The 20,117-nt window shown below is 33.7% G+C and overlaps 1 protein-coding gene across 1 annotated transcript in view; it reads left to right on the top strand.

The window, feature by feature from the left end:
- The first annotated feature begins 2,118 nt into the window (after positions 1 to 2,118).
- The window catches only part of LOC150110180 (uncharacterized), a 77,499-nt gene continuing 59,500 nt past the window's right edge, over positions 2,119 to 20,117 (top strand). Inside the window, exon 1 of the mRNA XM_090391930.1 lies at positions 2,119 to 2,725. Coding sequence (XP_090248056.1) covers positions 2,678 to 2,725 — 48 coding nt within the window. The 5' untranslated portion in view covers positions 2,119 to 2,677. The remainder of the gene's footprint in view (positions 2,726 to 20,117) is intronic.

Raw genomic sequence — 20,117 nt, 5'->3', positions numbered from 1 at the left:
ATTATTATTATTATTATTATTATGTAAAAATCGGGACAACGGAGGTGTAATTAAAACGTACCGAAAAAAGTGACATCATTTATAGATGTCTAATGGAATTTTGGATATCAAAATTAAAATATGTTGATATTCTTACTAATTCCTGAACGAATTAGTCATTATATTGCTAATTACTCACAATATCTAACAAAGAACTGCTTTTAAGTTAGAATTCTAGGCTTGCATCATCATTCCTCTCGCCTTTCCCCAGAAACCCATCTCAGTTTGAGAACGGAACGCAAACTGCATTTTCTTTTTTTTAAAAAAACGTTGTATATTTACCTTGTATAAATTTTCCTTAAAGAAAGATTTTCATCATATAGTCATGAGACTCTATGAAAAGTGAACTGCAAAAATAAAATTAATATGAAAATTTATAGACCTCCAGCACAGTTATTAAAGACTTACTTCCTTACTAATACTTAGTTTTGCAATTTTTATCTACTGTTATCTTTCAAAATTTTGTTTACTGCGGAAGTGAGATTCAAATTTCAGAATTTATAAAAGGTGAAGAGACAAAAGACTTGATTGATGGGTGAGCTGCTGTGAGTCCGTGATTAATGGCTTAATAATTTAGTCTTTTAGTAATAAAAAAAAAAAAAGTCGATTTAGTAATTAGGAAATTTCAATGTTTTTCTTTCAGTAGGGCTATTTTGCCTGTATAATTGCGATTAGTAAAGAGAAGCCCTAAAAATACATTTCCATAAGTAATGTTGTGAGAAACCGGCAATTTTTTGAAAAAAGAACAGAGATGTACCGAATTAAATTCATTGCCCACAGAAATAGATTTTTTTTTTTATATGCAAATTTCATTCATACGAATTTGAAAATCTTAAAATATAATTAAATCATTCTATACTATTCCAATACGATCTCCCATTTTTGGAGATGAATAATGCATATCAAAATGATTGGCCTGCTTTACGCTTCAACGTTACTACTTCCCTTAATCCACAGTATGAAATTGCAACGAGAGTTTAATGTGCTTTTTTTTTTTTTTTTTTTTTGACTACATTCTCATGAGTCAATGACAGAAATCTCCTTTCGAGTTTGAATTAATTAGAGATATTTTCGGATTCGTGGAAAAATTAATACCGAAATGATATTTTAAAAAATGCTATTGATTGTCTTTATTAGAAACTTCTGATAAATAGAAGAAAACATCAAAAGCAAGAATTTAGGTATAAATAAACAAGACAGGAGATTTGGCTAGTCGACTAAGATTATTTCTTAGCGCGTATAAATAAATGTCGATTTGAATTTTGTTCGCACATATATTAATCGTTTGCAATAATTTAGTTAAAACACGAAATAAAAAAAAGTGCAGTAGGTGTCGCTGACAGACCACTCAATAACCAAGGAACATTTATAAGTTTTCAGTAGATATCGCAATAAAATTAAACGAAGTAGGTGTCGCTGACAAGCTATTAAATCGGTGGAGAAATATACAAGTTTCAGTAGATATCGCAATAGCATCAAAAGAAGTAGGTGTCGCTAATATCCTATTAAAAAGCTCACTGAGCATTTCGCAGTAAATAATAATAATAAAAAAAAAAAGCTTTAAATATTCAATTGAATTTAAGAGAGGATTACACAGCAGCTTAACTTTAAAATCTCACGAGTACTGTCCGACAGCAAAACGACGGTGAGAGGACGCCCGTATGCCGTCGAGAGAGCGAGAAAATTGGAGGCAGCTGTTCGTGTGTTTCTAATCCCAACCCCCGTCACTGCTCAGGTTCCCACGTCATTGACATTATTGGCGAAGTGACTGGCGCAGAGCCCATTTAGGCGTTGTTGTCTAAACACAGACGACAAACTTGCGGCCGCAGAAACCGTACGACAGTAGGGCCGTGGGGCAGAGTGAATTCCGTTATCTATGCTAGGCATCGTGTCTACGAATGACAGGTCTGAGTGAGAGTGGCTCTTGGAGAGGGGGGAGGGGCTTTCTCTGTCAATCACCGTACACGAGAGGTGTGGTCTGACGGTCAATCACTAACGGTCTCAACGGAGGTAGTAACGTTTAAGACTGTCAATCACCATCTCCATCCCACACGTACTTGGGGAGGTTGAGAGGTGGAGTCGATGCGATGTGCCTGTACGGCTGATGTTCTTGCTGTCGATCAGCGGCCGTCCTGGGCAGTGGGTATTTGTTGGACGCCAGGGACCCACACTAACTGGACAGCCTTACGCTTGTGTCGTTTCGTGTTTCATTCATCTATATGTAAACACAGCTTGTTGGCGCCTTCGTGCTTTCCCTAGAGAGCGGCACAGGTCAACTTTTAGGCTTAGCGATTACTTCAGCTTTCTGCATCCCCCCCATCTGTCTCACATTCCCCACCCTTTCTCACCCATGAAAGCCAGGTGACTTGACCAGTTTATGTTGATGTCTAAGAGTCCATTTTTGGCCAGACTCATGAGTAACATTTGCTGTTGCTTCCTGATCAGTAAACGCTGCTTCAACACTATGAATAGCCAGCGATATCGACTTAAACTATAGATGAGTGTATGGGGCTGTGGACTTGTGAACTTTGTACTTTGCCAATACGGTGCACGTTTCCGAGAATGGGTTTTGATTAACTGAAAACAAAGCTTGAAGAATATTCAACACCAGTGGCTTTCCGATCTTTACCGAACAGTCATGTCTTATGCTCAGTTTGGATACTCTGCATATCCTTCAACATCTCAGGTGAGCTGTCAAAAACTTACGATATTTTAATTTCAATATAATTTGAAAAGCGAAGTTACGTACTCCGTTAAGCCTAATTATTTAAGCAATATACTAAATAGAATGCGTAATACCATTTATTATTAGTTTAATTTTAAAGAAGGAAAGGTAAAAACTTGCTCTGTGGTAAAGAGGAAGAATATTTTTAAATCCAGCATTTAAAAAAAAATAATTTATTAAATTAATGATTTATTTAATTAAAAAAACTTTTCTTTCTTGATTTGCCGTACGTAGATAAAACGTAGTTTCAAAAGTTTGATAAAACCCGAAACGGAAAACGAATTTAATAAACTTAATGTTTCTTGATATAAACGTTGGCGCTACTGGTATTTGAAAATAACAAAAGGAAATTTATTTTAATTATTAGTTGGGATTACTAAAATATTCATATTTAAAGTAATATATATGCATATAAATTAATAAAGAAATAGATGTAACTTTCTCTTTTAGTTGATATTAATTAATAATTTTGTGTAGTCTAAAGTTATATATAATATTCGTGAAGGCGATTAATCATACTTTTCAATCATTATTATGACTTAGATCATTTTTACGATCATTTTAAATATCACATTATTTTATAAAAATTAATTATTGATCTTGTGTTACGTGAATTATACTGAATAATAATTATTGCTGTAAATTATAGTTAATTTTGAATCTCTAGGCATGTAACCAAAAAAGTTGTTTGTATTGCTATTCGAAAAGTCTCAGAAAGTAATAACAGACGATCCATATACAAATGACCAACTTATTATTATTATTATTATTATTATTATTATTATTATTTTAACGGTGTCTCCATGGAGTCAAAGACTCATCGCGGGAGACCCGACATTGACACACTAACCATTATGTACACAATACCTGTCATACCTCTCCTTAAATTCATTTACAGTTGAAGCATTCACAACCAGTTCTGGCAAAGCATTCCACCCATTCACAGCCCTCCAAATCTACTCCTAACACCTTTGTTAACCACACTCTTACACAATCTCCAGGGATGGCCCCTCGTTCTCTCACATCCTGCACTGGTCTTAAAAATATCATCAGTATCAATCCTGTAAAATCCCTTTAACAATTTAAATACAACTTAGCAAACAAATTTCTTCTTTTCCAATTTTCTAGATTTGTTTCATGGGGGTAAAAACAATTATAATCGGAGCGAATAGAACAGTCATGTAGAATTTGTTAAAATTTATAAGAAGAGTTGTCAAACATTCGTAATAATAAAAAGGAACATTCTGATAATTTGCTGAGCCTATGACTACCACATGTAATCAATAATGTCACACCAACCAATACAAGAAACAAGGGACGATATCCGTGTCAGCTTACTAGAGTAACCTGATTGTTTAACTGCTACAGCCTCTTCTTGTTTTCAAAGGAAGAGGAGGGGGAAAAGATCGATGTTCGCCAATCCATTGTGCTCGAATAAAGAACGGTGTACTTTGTTGGTTGGATTGCTTTTTTTCTTTTTTTTTTTATTTCACGATATGCAAATATAGGACAGACAGGCAACTAACTTCTAGTATATTGTGCTAAGCTGATCTGTATTTGGACAATAGTTCGAAACATATTAAATACACAAACTCTCGTATTTCAGTATAACATGAGGGAGAGGGAAGTTCATGGGGAAGGTAATACATAGATAAATAAAATAAAATATTGCATTTCTCGTGAAATCATATGTTTTTTTTAAAAACAAAATGAATACAGTGTTCGTTTAGGTGACTGAAAATAAAAATAAAAAATAATCAAGATCAACAAATAGAACCTCAGATTAATAGGATACAGTTTATGTTCATCGTGTATTTTGTTTTATATTTGCAGAAACCAATAACAATATTATATATCGAGTTTTATGCATATAAAGTTTTACACTGATATAAATGTACACAGTGTGAATATCACTTCTCGATTTTAGTTACATTCTTCTCTGAATCAGTTAACTGAACTGGAAAGAAAGAACGTGCCGTGTTACAACTAAATGTGATCTCTGGAATGAAACTAAACCGATGGACTCCCTTATATCATGAACTAAACGAGATGATTGTCATACCGCATAACTTTTGACTTAATCGAAGCCCATCGAAGGCAGTGACCCGGGATGGTGTCCCCATAGTCTCCTCCCCCTCTCTCTCTCTACTCTGGCTTAATCTGACACTGGAAAAGGGAGAGAAAGAGATCGATTTTAATCCTAGGCCTGTGTTTCAAACATTCAATGGATTTCCTTTAAATGAACAACCATTACTACACATTATTCATTCTTTTATTTAAAATATTTAAATTGCCTTCGTGATTAGATATTAATATCTTTTTTTTTAATGGTCTTAAAGGATCATTTGCATATTATATTCACAACAGGGAAAATTTTCGGAATAGGTTGTAATTTACAATTTTTTAAGTCGAAAATTTAATGGATTTCAGCTATAGTTGGCACAACAAGGGACAAATTTAATAATTGGTGAAGGAGACCGAAGCCCGAGATATCTTTTTCTTAGCCTCCACAAGAATAAATTAGATTTATACTATTGTAATTTTGCTGTTTTACAAGTAATAGTTGTGAAGTTTATCGACTGTGTTAAGTTATTAAATTAAGAGACGATTGAGCGATGAGTTTAAATTTGAAGTCGTGTGTGTGTGTGTGTAATGTAGGATTTATCATTCAGTTATCTCTGAAAACTTTCATCATAATAGGAATTTTCTCAAAAAATAATAATCTTAACTAAAATAGTATTCTCTTTTTGATAGCAGAAAAATGGAACTTCCATAAGTTCAATTATCCTCAAGGAAAAAAAATTCTAGTTCTGAAACTTCACCTCTTTAAAATTGAAAATTACAAGTTTCGTTATTTAAGATGGAGAAAGCAATCTCTATAGAAAGAAATAATAAAATATATGTTTATCGAGTGGATAGAGAGAAAAGAATGGCTGATCAAATTTACGGTTACTTAAATAAAAGAAAATGCAATTTTTCTTATCGTATTTGTAACTGTAGTCTTCCATTTATGTTCCATAGCAAGATTAAGTACTTCACAGTCGGTTTTATTTTGCTCAGAATGTAATTGTTGTGGCATTTTAAATTCCAAGAATTAGTCGCAAATTTATAATAATGTGTCTAGAGATTTTATTTATTGATTTTTTTTTTTTCTTCGGTCATTGCTTTCCTGGTAAACTACTGTCTTTTTATTAAAATCCTTGTGGTCAAGACATTTACAAGAGCTTTCTTATATCAAGAGCAAATTAACGTATTTTTCTAAAACACTCATTAACTATTACGCATAACGCACAGACATGGAAAAGAAACCCGATATCTGCAGTTCTGTAGAAAATATTTGTATAAACTTTTTCAAACTATTTCGAGCCCCAGCAAGAAGGGTAGTGGTCTTACACCGCGATGAAATTAATCTGTCACCTAAAGACATTCACTAAACATCTATGGCTACAGTGAGATTCGAACTCACGGCCGAATGGAGGTCGGATATACTAACTATTCAACAAATCAGGGTATACTAACTACTCAACAAAAAAAAGTCTCTATATTGACTTCATAACAGTCCGAAGCAGCGTTTGATTCTTATAAGTTAAATAACAAAATGACGTGGAAGGGAAAGATGTGGTGAGATGGATAAGAGAATGGTTGACAGACAGAAATCAGAAAATGGTGTATGACGAAGGAGAATCAAAGAAGAAACAGGTGAGTGGTATTGTGCCATATCGCTCTGTACCTGGTCCAGTGCTCTTTAATTTTGCATTAATGATACTGGAGATTACGCAAAGGATAATATCCAGTTTCATGATACTAAGTTTGGGAAAACAATAGTAGACAAATGTGATGGAGAGAGAGAGAGAAATCCAGAAGGATGTCGAATAAACTGAAACTGACACCGTTCGCAAAGTAATGGTTGCCAGTTCAGTGTGGTAAAACGTCAAGTCATGAATTTTCGTTGGGAAGAAAAGATCTTATGCTATGTATAATATTTATTGGGATTGACTGCTAGAAAATTTGATGAGACCAAGGATTTGGGAGTGAGAGAAAAAGGAATTGAAGTTCAGAGAATAAGTCGCAAAAGTTGGCAAAATGCACAAATGAACTCTTGTATCATAGAATAAAAGCCAAAAGGCTATTTTTCTGGCAACCTTAATAATAATGAAGGGGATACAAATCCTTTCAAAGGATTTGTATCCCCTTCATTATGATCTCTTGTATTTTGAAAAAAAAAACACACTGACCGAGGCAAGAAAGTTCCCACCCAAGAACCTCAGCGACTAAATGTAAGCACTAATATGTTCACACTCTCGATCTCCCAAACTCCTTATCGATGAGGGGGTGATGGAGAGGATTCAGAAAAGGATGACCAAGATGCGCTAGGAATGCTTCTGATGCTGATAAAATGAAAACATTTATGGGTGAATAAAACTGATTAATAGACAGAGGAGAAGGGATTTGATGGAAACATACAAGTTGCTAAAAGGGTTCTATACAATTGATGCACGTGAAATTTTTCGTACAAGACGAAGAGCAAGAACAATGAGTTACCATTGGAGATTGAAACAAAGTGAAGGCTAAATTGCTTTGCTTGGAGAATGGTGAACGAGTGGAATGGACTACTGGAGGTAGTATATTTTAAGTGGAAGAATAGAAGGAGTTGTATGGTAGGCATTTTCTGAACAGTGGTTAGCATCGGCTTCCTACAATGAGTCTTTGGACTGCATGGAGAAGTTCGGATTGTCCAGAATGTTTTTCGGAACCATTTAGGATAAGATGATCAGCCTTATGCCTAAATATATATTATATATTCTAGTGTGTAGTCTGTTCATCTGGCCCGATTTGTCTTGTCGCACAGATTGAAAAACCAAGGTTCCGGGAGTCACAGCCTTTCTTCACCGTGAAACTGACTAACACACCTTCAGTTAAAAAGGTTCTTCGCGTCCTAGACTGGTTTCGAACCGAATTGACGGTTTCGAATTGGATTCGACGAAGCCCCAACCAAAGAACTTCGTCGAAATCGACTGAATACTGAGGCTCCTAATAATTAAATAATAGTAATAATAATAATAATATTTTTTTATAAAACTTTAGTTCGGTTAGAAACTCTGTCAAATAACAAAGTTTTCAGCTTAGAAAGACAATTTTAACCATTGTAGGGAGACTATAAATGAACGAGTAAACATCGATAACATGTTTGCTTTTTTCTATTTACTTCCACGTTTCGGATGTCTTCATCAAATTAAGAAATAGCGAATCAAATTATGACCACCATTTGTGGTATAATTTCAGAATATCACACACCCACAAATTTTCGATCTTCCTAATGTTCTTCTATCGTAAAATTTACTCGACGTTTTTGCACTCCATCACTCATTTTCCATTCAGGCGACATACCACATCACTAAGGGGTTCTGTTCTGTTCTTTTCTCCATGATATGCCCACGATTGCTTAAGTGATCTTCGAGAATGGTAGGTTCCGAAAACAATTCAACTGATTTCAGCTTTAAGGTTGTTTAATTATGATAACGCTCTTGATTAATAGTGTTTTGTCATATGTGCGAATACTGTGAACAATACATGAAACCACCGTCCCAATTTTGGATTATGTATATTTCATGTATATTTTCGAAGTAATAATTTTTTTAAAAAAAAAATCCGCATTTGTTATTTTTAGGTTCTTGCGTGGTATTCTTCATGCAAATGAAGAATATTCAATGTTCAGCAGCGGTCCGCACCTAAAATGTTTAGAACCATGCAGTTCTAAATATGAGTATTTATTTTTTTACTTGGAAAGCTTAAGCGGATTTATCTGAATATATCAGACCTGAATATTCTGATGATAAACTTGAATCTGAACGTTTCGGATTTACATTTATGATCAGAATATTTATATATGAATTTGGAACTACTCTCTAAAAAAGAAAGCGTCCTGTTCGTTCATCATTATTCTTATCAAGTGATGTTATTTGTTAAGTAATTCGAATCGCACGAACTTACCGATCACACTAAATACACTATTCTCTGTTAAAAACGAATTGGTTTGTATTATGTTATGAACAAGTGTTCTAAACTTCGTTACATAGAAGTTTCCATTGGAAAAGGCAGAGTGATGATTCATGTATCACAGTCGGAAAATGTAACTGATTCCCTCTAGAAACTCATACGAAAGCTGAAACTATCTTTTAAGCTGCCTACTCCTGCCTACCTTCACAATGAACATACAGAAAACCTTCGGAACGATCATTTTAGCTGCTATAATACCCTCGATTTTCACAATTGAATTGAGTTCAGAACAAGTCAACTGAACTTAAATTCTTCCTACTCGTTTTTTAAAAGTTTGACTACATACAGTATTTTGTTTATACAACATTTTTCCCACTCTGACAGATGAAATATTTCTATTCTAAATCTAAGTTCTTTCGGTTTCTCTGATGTCCAACTGAATGACGATTTTTGAAAGTAATAAATTCTAAGACCTTGTTTACTATAAACAAAATGTCAACGGCTCCGTTGAATGTTGATATAAGCAAAGAAAAAAAAAAATCTTTAATGAAGTTCTACATTCGTGTAGAAGTAAGGTCATAATCCATTTATATATATATATATATAATTCTTAAGTAAACTCAATGAATGCATGCATTTATGGGTTCTCAGAGAGACTGCACTTGAATCGACTTACATTCATATTAGTTTCTTATCTGGTCTTTTGTGATAGCTGTTGCAATTTACGATAACAATTGTGATTTTTATTCTTCATATTTTCTTATGCCGAATTCAAAAATGATATTAAAGATATCCTTTATTTTTTGCTTCGGACCTTGGTTCCACTTCTATTTGATATTTGCCTACGAAAATGATCTGTTATAGCTAGATCGTAAACTATATATAGAACGAAGAAGTGATTTTATATAAAACTAAAATTAAAATATTCTCATTCCAATTTATTATTTATATTGTCTTGGTTAAAAATAGCTATAGTAGACCGCCTTAATGGTCTACTACCGGGCCGAGAAACCCATTCAAAATTTTGGCCAGCGCCCTAGTAAGTTTCAAAGACATTTATTCATTTACTCACTTACAAAATAATACCCATAACAAATACGATATCCCCAAGTCCCCCACCCCATTATATTAGAAGCTCCAAGGTTTCCTTCATTATTAATTGAAAGTAGATTGATTGATTATTTATGGGTCTCGCTAATCGACGTTTTCTTTTTTTTTTTTCATACAAGTCTTTTTCTTTTTGTTATACTTCATGTTCTGGAGTCTGAACAATTTTTCATACAAAAATTCTGTCTTATTTCCGTTTTCATGCTCTCATAAAAAAAAAGTAAAATAATACTTCTCAAATGAGTAAAAAAAATATCATTTGTTCCTGTTACTTCTTTGTTCGTAATCTTGAATGTGCAACAAAATTATGTCAAGTACTCGTTTATCCACTTGTGCAGTTTTGAAGTGTTGTAATAATTATTAGAATGATCTAATAAGACTGCTGTCAATTTAAAAACATTCAGATCAACTCTAGATTAGCGTTATATAATATCTACGTCAAGGAAAGTTCATCCAGTTTCGTTTTAAATTAATGATTTTAATGTTATGGCTTGTTTTAAGTTAAAAAGTATAATTTTTATTGATTATTTCGGCCTTGAGACAAAGTAAAAGAAAGTAGATATAACTTCAATTAAGGTTATGACACCGGTTATAGGTCTTACTGTTAATGGCATTCTTGTGACGTGTTTGCTTATTTTCACAAGCCAAAAAAACTGAGTTTCATGGAGAAGAACTCTTCCAAATTCTTCAATACTTCACAGCTGGTTAACTTACTTTCATTTGATAAGACTTAATTGAGATTCCTTGCGTCCTAGATGGGATTCTAACCTAGATCTTTACAACCAAAGGGTAAAGATCTGGGTCTGTTATACCTGCGTTTGAGGTATCGTAGATCCAAAGAAATTCATCAAGGCTTTCTAAAAGTTTATTAGAATATGGGGAATTATACAAATATTAGTTTTTCTATGAAGTAAAAAAATGAGGTTAAGCTGTAATCATAGGCAACATATTAAAGCGAGCGGAATATTTATTGACTAAAATACTAACTAATATTTAAATTTTAATTATACTCTATCAGCTAAATATACGAAATCTTATACACAGATGAGAATGTCTGAAATTTGTTTGGCGTATTATCGAAATATCACATGCGTACAAAAAAAAGTTGGGTAAAGAAGAATTGACATTACTTTTCTTATTGAATCACGTTGAAATTGGAACATTATCTAGAAGTTTATACAAAAGTTATTTGCTAATTGTCTAGTAGGTAATGGATCATTACATCAAACAGGATGAAATTTAGAAGGCATAAGCACAGCATCATGCTTGAATCTAATAACTTCAATGATGACAGATGGAATGAAAGCCCATATGGAGTCTCTCCTACCCCCTTTTGTATAATGAAAAGGTGTTAGAGAATTTATTTTGATTTCATATCGACTATGAATTACAAACTCGGAAATATTTCTGCGCTTGTCGCTTTTATAAGCAGCCAGTATCTAGTAAATATCGTGTCGACATTTCGAATTTTCATCCTTATTCGGTTCTGCACAAATTTTGATTGTTTTTAATCCTCCAATTTTTCAAAACTGTTAACATTTGTATTTTACATTCGTTTGTTTTAAAAGTTTTTGACTTTTTTTTTATTGTTATCTAGTTCTGTAGAAATTAACATAAAGTCACTTCTTAATTCATCTATAATAGTCTTCTTTGGTTAGTAAATCGATGTGATGAATGGTTTCAGATTAACATACAAGCTTGAGAAAACTTTTCTCATCATACCTAACCTTGATTATTTGTATAACACTATTGACTATTAAGAGAGGAAAGAGATTGAGATATTGGAAGAAACTATACTAAGTAAATATGGTCAAGAACAAAAATTAATCGAAACGAAACAAGGAAAAAATCTTCTCTAAACTACAAATGGATCACACCCCATTCACATTGTGATCATTAATGTTTTTAATATTATTTCTTTTAAATAGTAATTCAATCTAATACTGTCTAGGAATTCATTAGTAATGTGGATATCATGGAGACTAGACACGCTTTTGATGCCACATCAGGCCTTCAATAAGCAAGAGAAGGATGTCACACCGGATAATCAAACTCATTAATGACTGAAAAACTTTCCCCATCATTCCTTCCGAACTCACACTGACTTTCTCTTTTTTTTTTTCCGTATCAAGATTCAGGTTTTTCCATCCTTACATCGATGAAAAGGATCCCCCACTTTATAGCATTCACTACTTATTCAAATACCGCGCATAGTAAACTCAGCCTTATAATCCCATCGCTGAAAATGTAAACTGCCAATGTGTATTGATTATTTGCCAGAGTTTGCATAAACCAGTGCAACACTGTAGTTAGAAACTAAGAACATTGCACTGTTTCTCCTTTCTATAAGTTCGATAGAGAAGTTTCAGTTTTTTGTTTTTTTTTTTCAAGATATTTTATAAATTATATGAAAGAAAAGTTCGTAGGTTTGTAGCGGGAGGAATGCAAGTAACGATAACTCTTGATCATGTTCCTGGTGAATATTTCGACAATTTAAATAGTTTTCTATGAAGTTATTCTTCCTTGGTTGCTAATCCATCATGTTTCTTACTTTTCCCAATCAGTCTGCTCCAATATTAGTTAGTTTTTAGTTAGTTCGTACTCTTTTCTTATTAAACTATAGAAATGACTTTTGGTACCAACTGTGCCAAGTTTCAATGACCACACCCAGTTTATAATTCATATAATTATTCACTGCTCACTTTAATTACATAGCTGTAACACCGGACGAAGCTAGAATCTATTGCTTTCAGCTCTGTCAAATATACATCACTTTAGCAAGATTAATAACAGTTACAAGGATGATTGCTTGTAGTTCCCATTTTCTTCGTCGCTTTTAATAGTGAAAGGCGCAAAATCCAATGGTGTGCTTAATTTCCACCTGAATGCGGACAAAAAATATTTATAATTATTCATCAGTTTATATATAACCCTCTGAAAACAACTTGATCGGCTACACTTACCACTTCAGTGGTTACCTATTTCCAAAATACCGCCATAAAACACACTCTATGTAATGTGTACATAGCTCTATGATATCAGATCATAAGCTTTATGATATTTATTATTTGTCCTTACTTTGGAAACAATGATGTAGCTACGATTTCCGCAATAAGCGTTCCTTACAATATGCATAAGACCCCCCCCCCTCTTAAAGACTTTCATTGAATCCTAGTAAGATCTCGGGCCTCATCACATTGAGGCATGTTACACTTCGATCAAAATATGTTCACCGATAGATCTTATGAGAATGTTCGCCAAACTTTTATTTAACCCCTGGCAAACGGCCCTTTTGATACTCTTGATTAATGCAACTTCTAACTCTTCGCTTGGAATTCTCAAACTGATTCTGTGCTTCGCTGACAAAAAATGTTCTGCAGTTGTTGACGATGATGCACTGTATTTCTATTTTTTTATTTTATTTTACAAACTTGGCTTTGTATAACTAGTAAAAATAACAAAAGAGAGTAATTAGGTTATAAATAACCCAATCTTACTGATTCCACCTAGTCTTGTCTTCTTTTTCTTCGCAGTCTTCATTCTTTCCATCAGTAGTGTGCTACAAGATCACATATTTGAGGTACGATGGCCTGCAAAAATCTGTAATGAGATTTTCTCAGACCATCAAACTAGATATTGTAGCACTGAAAGGATTTTCCAAACATATGACTCTTCTGTAAAGAGGGAAGTAGTCCGCCATATGTTGTCAATTAATTCATATATTGTCATTCAATAGTCCACTTCCAGCAATCTTATATCAATACCCACTGAGAATTTTAGTCAATTCTTCATTGCAGCCCTGAATGTTGAGAAACAGGATGTTCTATTGAAGCGCTGACATAAGAGAAGTTGGTTGTTGAAGTCATATTGCTACCGTCGTTACTGGAAATAGTCAAGTTGGCTTTTTGAGGATCGAAGGCCTTACCAATGATTGTTTTTTCTCCATATTTTTTGGTGATTTGCCCCAAAATACATGACAGCTTATAAAATTAAACTATCAACTATAACTATTGGTAAGGAATCATTTTTCCATTAAGTGATTACTACAATATGGCAGGAAAGAGAGGCAGTCTACCGTCTCTAAGCTTTATTCCTACCCCAATTATAATCTTTGGTTACAACATTTGATGTGTAACTAAGCTTTCCTGAGAAAAAACAAATCTCTAAGTTGAATTTTAATGACTCAGTTTTCTGTAAGTTGCAAATCTGCATCTCAAAGGTATATTTGTGATTCCGGCTACATTGAAGTTCATTAACATAGTTGCGAAGATTAGTTGGACAATTACGCAGCTGTGGATAACTGTAGGATTTTTCAAATGATGAATAATTGAAAAATTAGTTATAATTCATGTTCTGATAACGATTTTCATTTCTAGAGGTCGCCATCGGCTTTCATCGATTTTCAAAATTGAAACGGAAATATCACGTGACGCGGGAATTTAAAAAATAAAATGCAGTAACGTATTTTGGAAAAAAGTTATTTATCGTTTGGAGAATTATTCATGCTTGTATTATATCTAAAAGAAATTAAGTTCTATACGAGAGCAGTGAAACTTGGTTTCATGAAGCCTTATTAAGTGTTATAACATAAAGAAAGAAACACGTGATCAGAAGAACTTGAACTTTGATTAACGTAAATCATTAGCAGGTAACTAAAACCAAGCTTCGTTATAACACTCGAATAATGTTATATTTTTTGGAAGTTCGTTCTTTCACCTGTAAACAAATTACAGAACTTTTTGATCATCAAGTTGTATCCAATTAATACATTCCACAAATAACTTAAAGACTCGTCCTTGGGTTGAATCTTATTAGTATATTAATATTTGCGCTATGAAACTTCTAACAGTTTCAAATCAGATCGACAGCATACAGTTTCTGGGTGACCTTCGGTATGAGTGACTTGGTATTGCACTGCTAAAACCATTATCTGCAAATATTCTGTTCACATTTTGTTAGTGCGTTTGATTAAGGATTACACTTTACACTACCTTGATAGGCAGCTGTCAAGATGGTAGTGGGGCACTTTTTTTTTTTTTTTTTTTTTTTGAGCTCATAGTTTTCCGCATAGATCAAGTAGCGTTGATGCAATATTTGCGGTTCTAGGTTCGAAAAATCCATTAGAATATAAGGTTTCCAGATGTTCTTGTATGTACAGAATTGTCCTGCATCACGCTGTTTTTTTAACGTCCTAAAAATTCTGTCTGGACGCATGTTTGAAAAAACTGAGAGGCTCCAGTCGTCAAATATTAAAAAATCGCTATTATAACAAATTACCAGAAGATCGTGACTATACAAAAGCGCTCAGTCATCTCGTAATTGTCTATCAGGTGAAGCTCTGACCTATGACAGTTCGATTCTCGCGATACGGCTTAATTCTCAAATTAAATATTCTGGTTTATTAATATTTAAACCAATATACGTTTTTGTTATGGTACGAAGGATGACTGTTTTTTTTTTTTTTTTAGTTTGTTTAGGTGTCCAAAAATTCCTAATGAAGGAATTTAAAAAGAAGCTAAAACATTATTTAAATTTATACATCGATCATTGATAGACATAAGATTACACACTTACAGTCAGTAATAAGTTCAGGGGGAGCCCATTATACTGGTATTATAAGCTAATCTTAGATTTCGCCAAACCGCATTATAACACATTTGCCATGTGCATTAGACCTTATACTTATCTTCTTTTTTTTTATGTCTCATTTTTTGTTACTGGGAGTTCGTAAGCTTAGTCCCTAATGACATGTCGGCATTACTCTCTAGCATTGTGCTATCAGTGTATAGAATAAAACTGAAAAGTTCTGGGCCCATCACATCGATGTTCCCTGCCACTGGCAGATTGACATGACATCCACAGATAAGCCGCGCACAAAGTAAATAGTTTTTTTTTTTTTTTTTTTTTTTTTTCTTTGCTTCCTTCTTGACGAGCAGACTTGCCATGCGACCTATGGGTGTCCCTGCCCTATTAATAAATTAGCTGCTACAGTGAACAAGGCATTGTATTAATTAGACTGCCGATTGATCCTTTTTGAGACAATGTGGGAACACTGGGGTTAAGGGTGACATTGACAAACGTTTTGCTGCCGGCCACAGCTTTACCCTTTGACCCCAAAGAGAACCGGTTTAACGGCTTACAATAGATTCTATGGCTTCGGTCGCACAGTAATTGGGTTAGATGATTTAGCGACTACGACCATCTAGCTTTACTGAAATGGATAGCTCTTTTCACTGTTAGCGCTCCGCTTCCAAAAGACCCGTATGTAAGCCAGCCCGTCGATTCAGAGAAACCGAAAATAATTAGGTGTGTTGAGGGTTTTGTTTCAGATAAAAGTGGAAAAGAATCAGCCGACATTAAAGTGATTTATACGCCAGTTAATTCCCCAACAAAGTTTCTTGGTAGAGCGATGACTTTTCTTCTTGGTTTTTAGCAGTTCTTTACTAGAGATCCTAATAGTACTAGAATATGCTATGGGCATATCGTGTCTGTCTGTCTGTCTGTTCTGGTAGCATCCTTCGCCTCCTAAACATCTCAATAGATATTAATGAAATCTATAAGCTTCCTTAATAATATTGATTTCTAAGTTTGAATTTTGAGTTGGAATGGACAATTTGATAAACTGGTTGGACACTTTCATCTATTGGCGATTACATGGTAAACAGTTGTTTAGCCTATATTTATTTATTAACTACATCCTCGTCTCTGAAATATCTCTTATTTCTTAGCATAATCTATCGATGATATACATAATATTCTCTTCTATTTCTATGGCATCAATATATTCTCCCCAAAAATCCACTGTTATCATATAAACGAAGAAACACAATGTTGAAACTGTTTTGATCAGTCAGTGAAATAAAGATAATTCTTTTATTATATAGGGTAAAGTTTTTAAAAGATTATCGTGCAATATACTTTTGTACCATAATAAAGTTAATGAAACCTTAAGGTAAAGTAAAATTCGAAGAAACAGTAGAGTGAGTATCTCCCTGGGGTTCTTACATTTCGAGACTTGGACGAAATATTTAGATTAGGAACGAGTACATGTGTAGAAATGATATAGGACATTAATAACCACAGTCACGTAGCTGATGTCAGATATCAGATATTATGTAACTTCAATTCATTTATCATTCATTAAGGTGACACACACACGCACACTTATACGCTATTCTAGAAATCACGTGTGGGTTGATATATATATATATATATATATATATATCCTCTCCAGTGGGCAGCCCAGTGGGCAGCTTCAGGCTTGAATTCGTTCTTAAAGTCCTTGTTTCTCACTGGATTTCGGATAGAATTTCACAGTAGAACTTCATATAAACAAACTTCATATAGGCAAGTTGCATATAAGTAGGTTGTAGATAGGCCATAAATATAAACATTTTATCCTTGAATACAGAAATACATGTGAAAATGTAGAGTGATCACATTATCTTAAAAATCTATATCAAAATCTCTTTCAAATTCTGTGGTTCACTTTGAACTACTACGGATAATATATCTAAAGAAAAACAGCTTTGATACTTCTTACCTTGTTGAAAAAAACAGAGCTTGTAAGGCTTCCTATCCGGTATCCATTCGAAATAAAGGCATTGAATTTGAAGGAAAAATCTTGATATAATAATCGAGGTTGACTGAGTGGTTTTGCAAAGTGCCATACCTACTTAGTTTGGCACATTGTAAAACCATTTGGTTCAAACCTTGTCTGTATCACGAGGAACTTTGTTAAGCCTTTTTCAATCAGCGTTGAAAAAGGCTTAACTGAGGTTCTAAAACACCAAGAAGTTCTACACGTCAGGCTGATGTGTTATGAAGTAGTTGGAAGATGATGATGATAAAGACAAAAAGGGGTTCACCATTTAGTAAAGGTTTTATACAGCGATATTAACACTAGGTTTACCTTCCGAACGAGTTGCCCCGGTATTGTATACTATAGTAAAAGAACTGTTCTTCTCGTTATTAAAAATGTTTTGCTTTTCATTAGAATAGTCTTCATTAACATGAGTCGCTGTTATTTTGAATTACGGCTTAAACTGTTAAGGCCTATTAAGCCTACGAATCCAATGAAATATTTCTGTTAATCGCTTGTGTTTTCCTGTTATTCTTAATAAAAAAAAAAAGGCTATATCCGTAAGAGACTGGCCAGCATACCTTCAGTTAAAAAGCTTTTCAAAAGTCCTTTGTTTCCTGGACGGGACTGAAACTCAAATTTTTTCAACCAAAGGGCGCCTCGATAACGATTGAGCTGCGGAAGTTTCAACATTTTTCAATTTCATAGTTCACTCTCATCCCATCCCATTTCATTGACGTGTTAGTGCCAGTGATATGCCTGAAATATAATTAAAACGTATTCTATGACTCGTTCAGAACTTTATTTATTATTCAAATATTCCACTACTTCGCTATCAGTTTCTCAACGGCTAAGTAATTTCGTTTTTTGTTTTTTCTTTAAATAAAAAAAAACCTTTGTGTAATGATAGAATAAGTGAATCCAATTATCACGTGCTTCTATGTCTGTCAGTGGAAGTGCTCTTTTGGCTAGTTTGTCTGTGACGAAGAAAAACATTGTCGTTCCTCTTACCAGCACTATCACACTTTCCAAAATTTCTTATAAATATTCCCCACGTCTTACTATTTCGAACCCAGATTTTTTTTCAACTAAACGATGATAGTCGCTACGGACGGCATTTTATAGCGCAACATAGGCATTCTGTAACCGGGCAGCTCGTTTTGAAATTAAGGGTATTTAATAAAGACAGTCACCAATATATGAATATTATTGACAATGGAGTGGATTATCCTCGACATCGTATTAGGTTTAAAGAGAATGAGATCTGTGTTCTCTACAATCAAGAAAATATTACTTGGATGTAATCGGTTTCTAGTCAGTGTAAAAATCTAACGCGCAGTCTTGAAGTCATCGTGCGGGCCATAGAGACATGCAAATCTTTGATAAAAGCTGATAAGTTGTGGTCAACGAACTATTTTCTTTTCGAAAAACTGCAACTTAGTTGTCATTGTGCCCACCATAACGGCAATTCGATTCAAAACCATTGAGTTGTTAACCCCACATTATTTATTTATTTGTTTTGTATTGTTTTGTTTTTATTTTATTTATTTTATTTATTTATTATTATTATTATTATTATTTTTTAATTTTTGGAAAATATCCCAGTTTCGATTTGAATCATTCTACTATTTTCAAGAAGAACCACATGACGTCATAATGTAACAAAATTCCGTGAAACTGATAAGTGGAAAATAAGAAGCGAAAAATACGTGTCAGCTTTGTGAAGTTAATCAATTGTACGCTTTCTCTACATGGCTTGTTTCGATAGCTGCACACATCTCATCGATTTGGAGAGAAGTCTGCATGCATATCGTTTGTAGTCCGGAATAAGTAAATGCATTCTTCAAGAAACGTAAGAGAAAGAGGAAACTGAGCTACTGATTTTAGACTTTTTTTTCTCTCTTTCTTTTTTTTTTTTTCTTGCTTGAAAGGACATTGCAGAATCTTAAACCATCAAAGATTTGGAAAGAATAAAGAGACGTTTCCCCGGGATCTATCACCAGGAATGATTATAGATTGCTTTCTCCCAGTCAATGGACCGATTCTTCAGGAGACTGCACGACAAACTAGAACTCTTAAAACATATTTACGCCCGGATAACTCTTGCGAGAAATTCCACACGTTACACCAATTCTCCGCACGGTATTCTATTCTAATTTATTTCGAAGATATTACATGTGTTCTAAAGATGATGCTTCTGTTTGTAAAAGAGAATCTTATTAATATTGACTGGAAATTGATAAATATGGAAAAAAAAGTAAAAAAAAAAAAATTCAGCAGGGAGGAAAAATGAGAAAAAAGTATTAAGTTGAAAACAAGTCATTTAAAATATTCTCCTCTCAAGATAGTCCTGAAATATCCTTGCTACTATGAAATGAGTATGTGCTCCGCTTGGTTATATGCTCCTTAAAATATTACAGTGCCAAGTAATCTGATTATTATGTATGAAGTGTATATTAGCTAAATACACTTCAGTTCATAAACCAGTTTTGTTTTTTGCGAAAGAAAATCCAGTGAACTTAAACGTTCAACCATTTTATCATGATGTTCATCATATTCTCCGTTTTCTTCTTCATCTTTCTTTAACTTCATCCTTCTTCTTCATCTTCATCTTTTCTGCTTGATCTCTATCTTCATTATCATTCCTCATATTCTTCATCATCTTCT

This window comes from Typopeltis vanoorti, chromosome 1 (assembly GCF_054136105.1).
Source record: "Typopeltis vanoorti isolate ZY-2024b chromosome 1, IOZ_Tvanoo_1.0, whole genome shotgun sequence".
NCBI classification, from domain to species: Eukaryota; Metazoa; Arthropoda; class Arachnida; order Uropygi; family Thelyphonidae; genus Typopeltis; species Typopeltis vanoorti.
The sequence above is the reverse complement of the archived record's forward strand: the minus strand, read 5'-3'. Positions and strand labels throughout refer to the sequence as shown.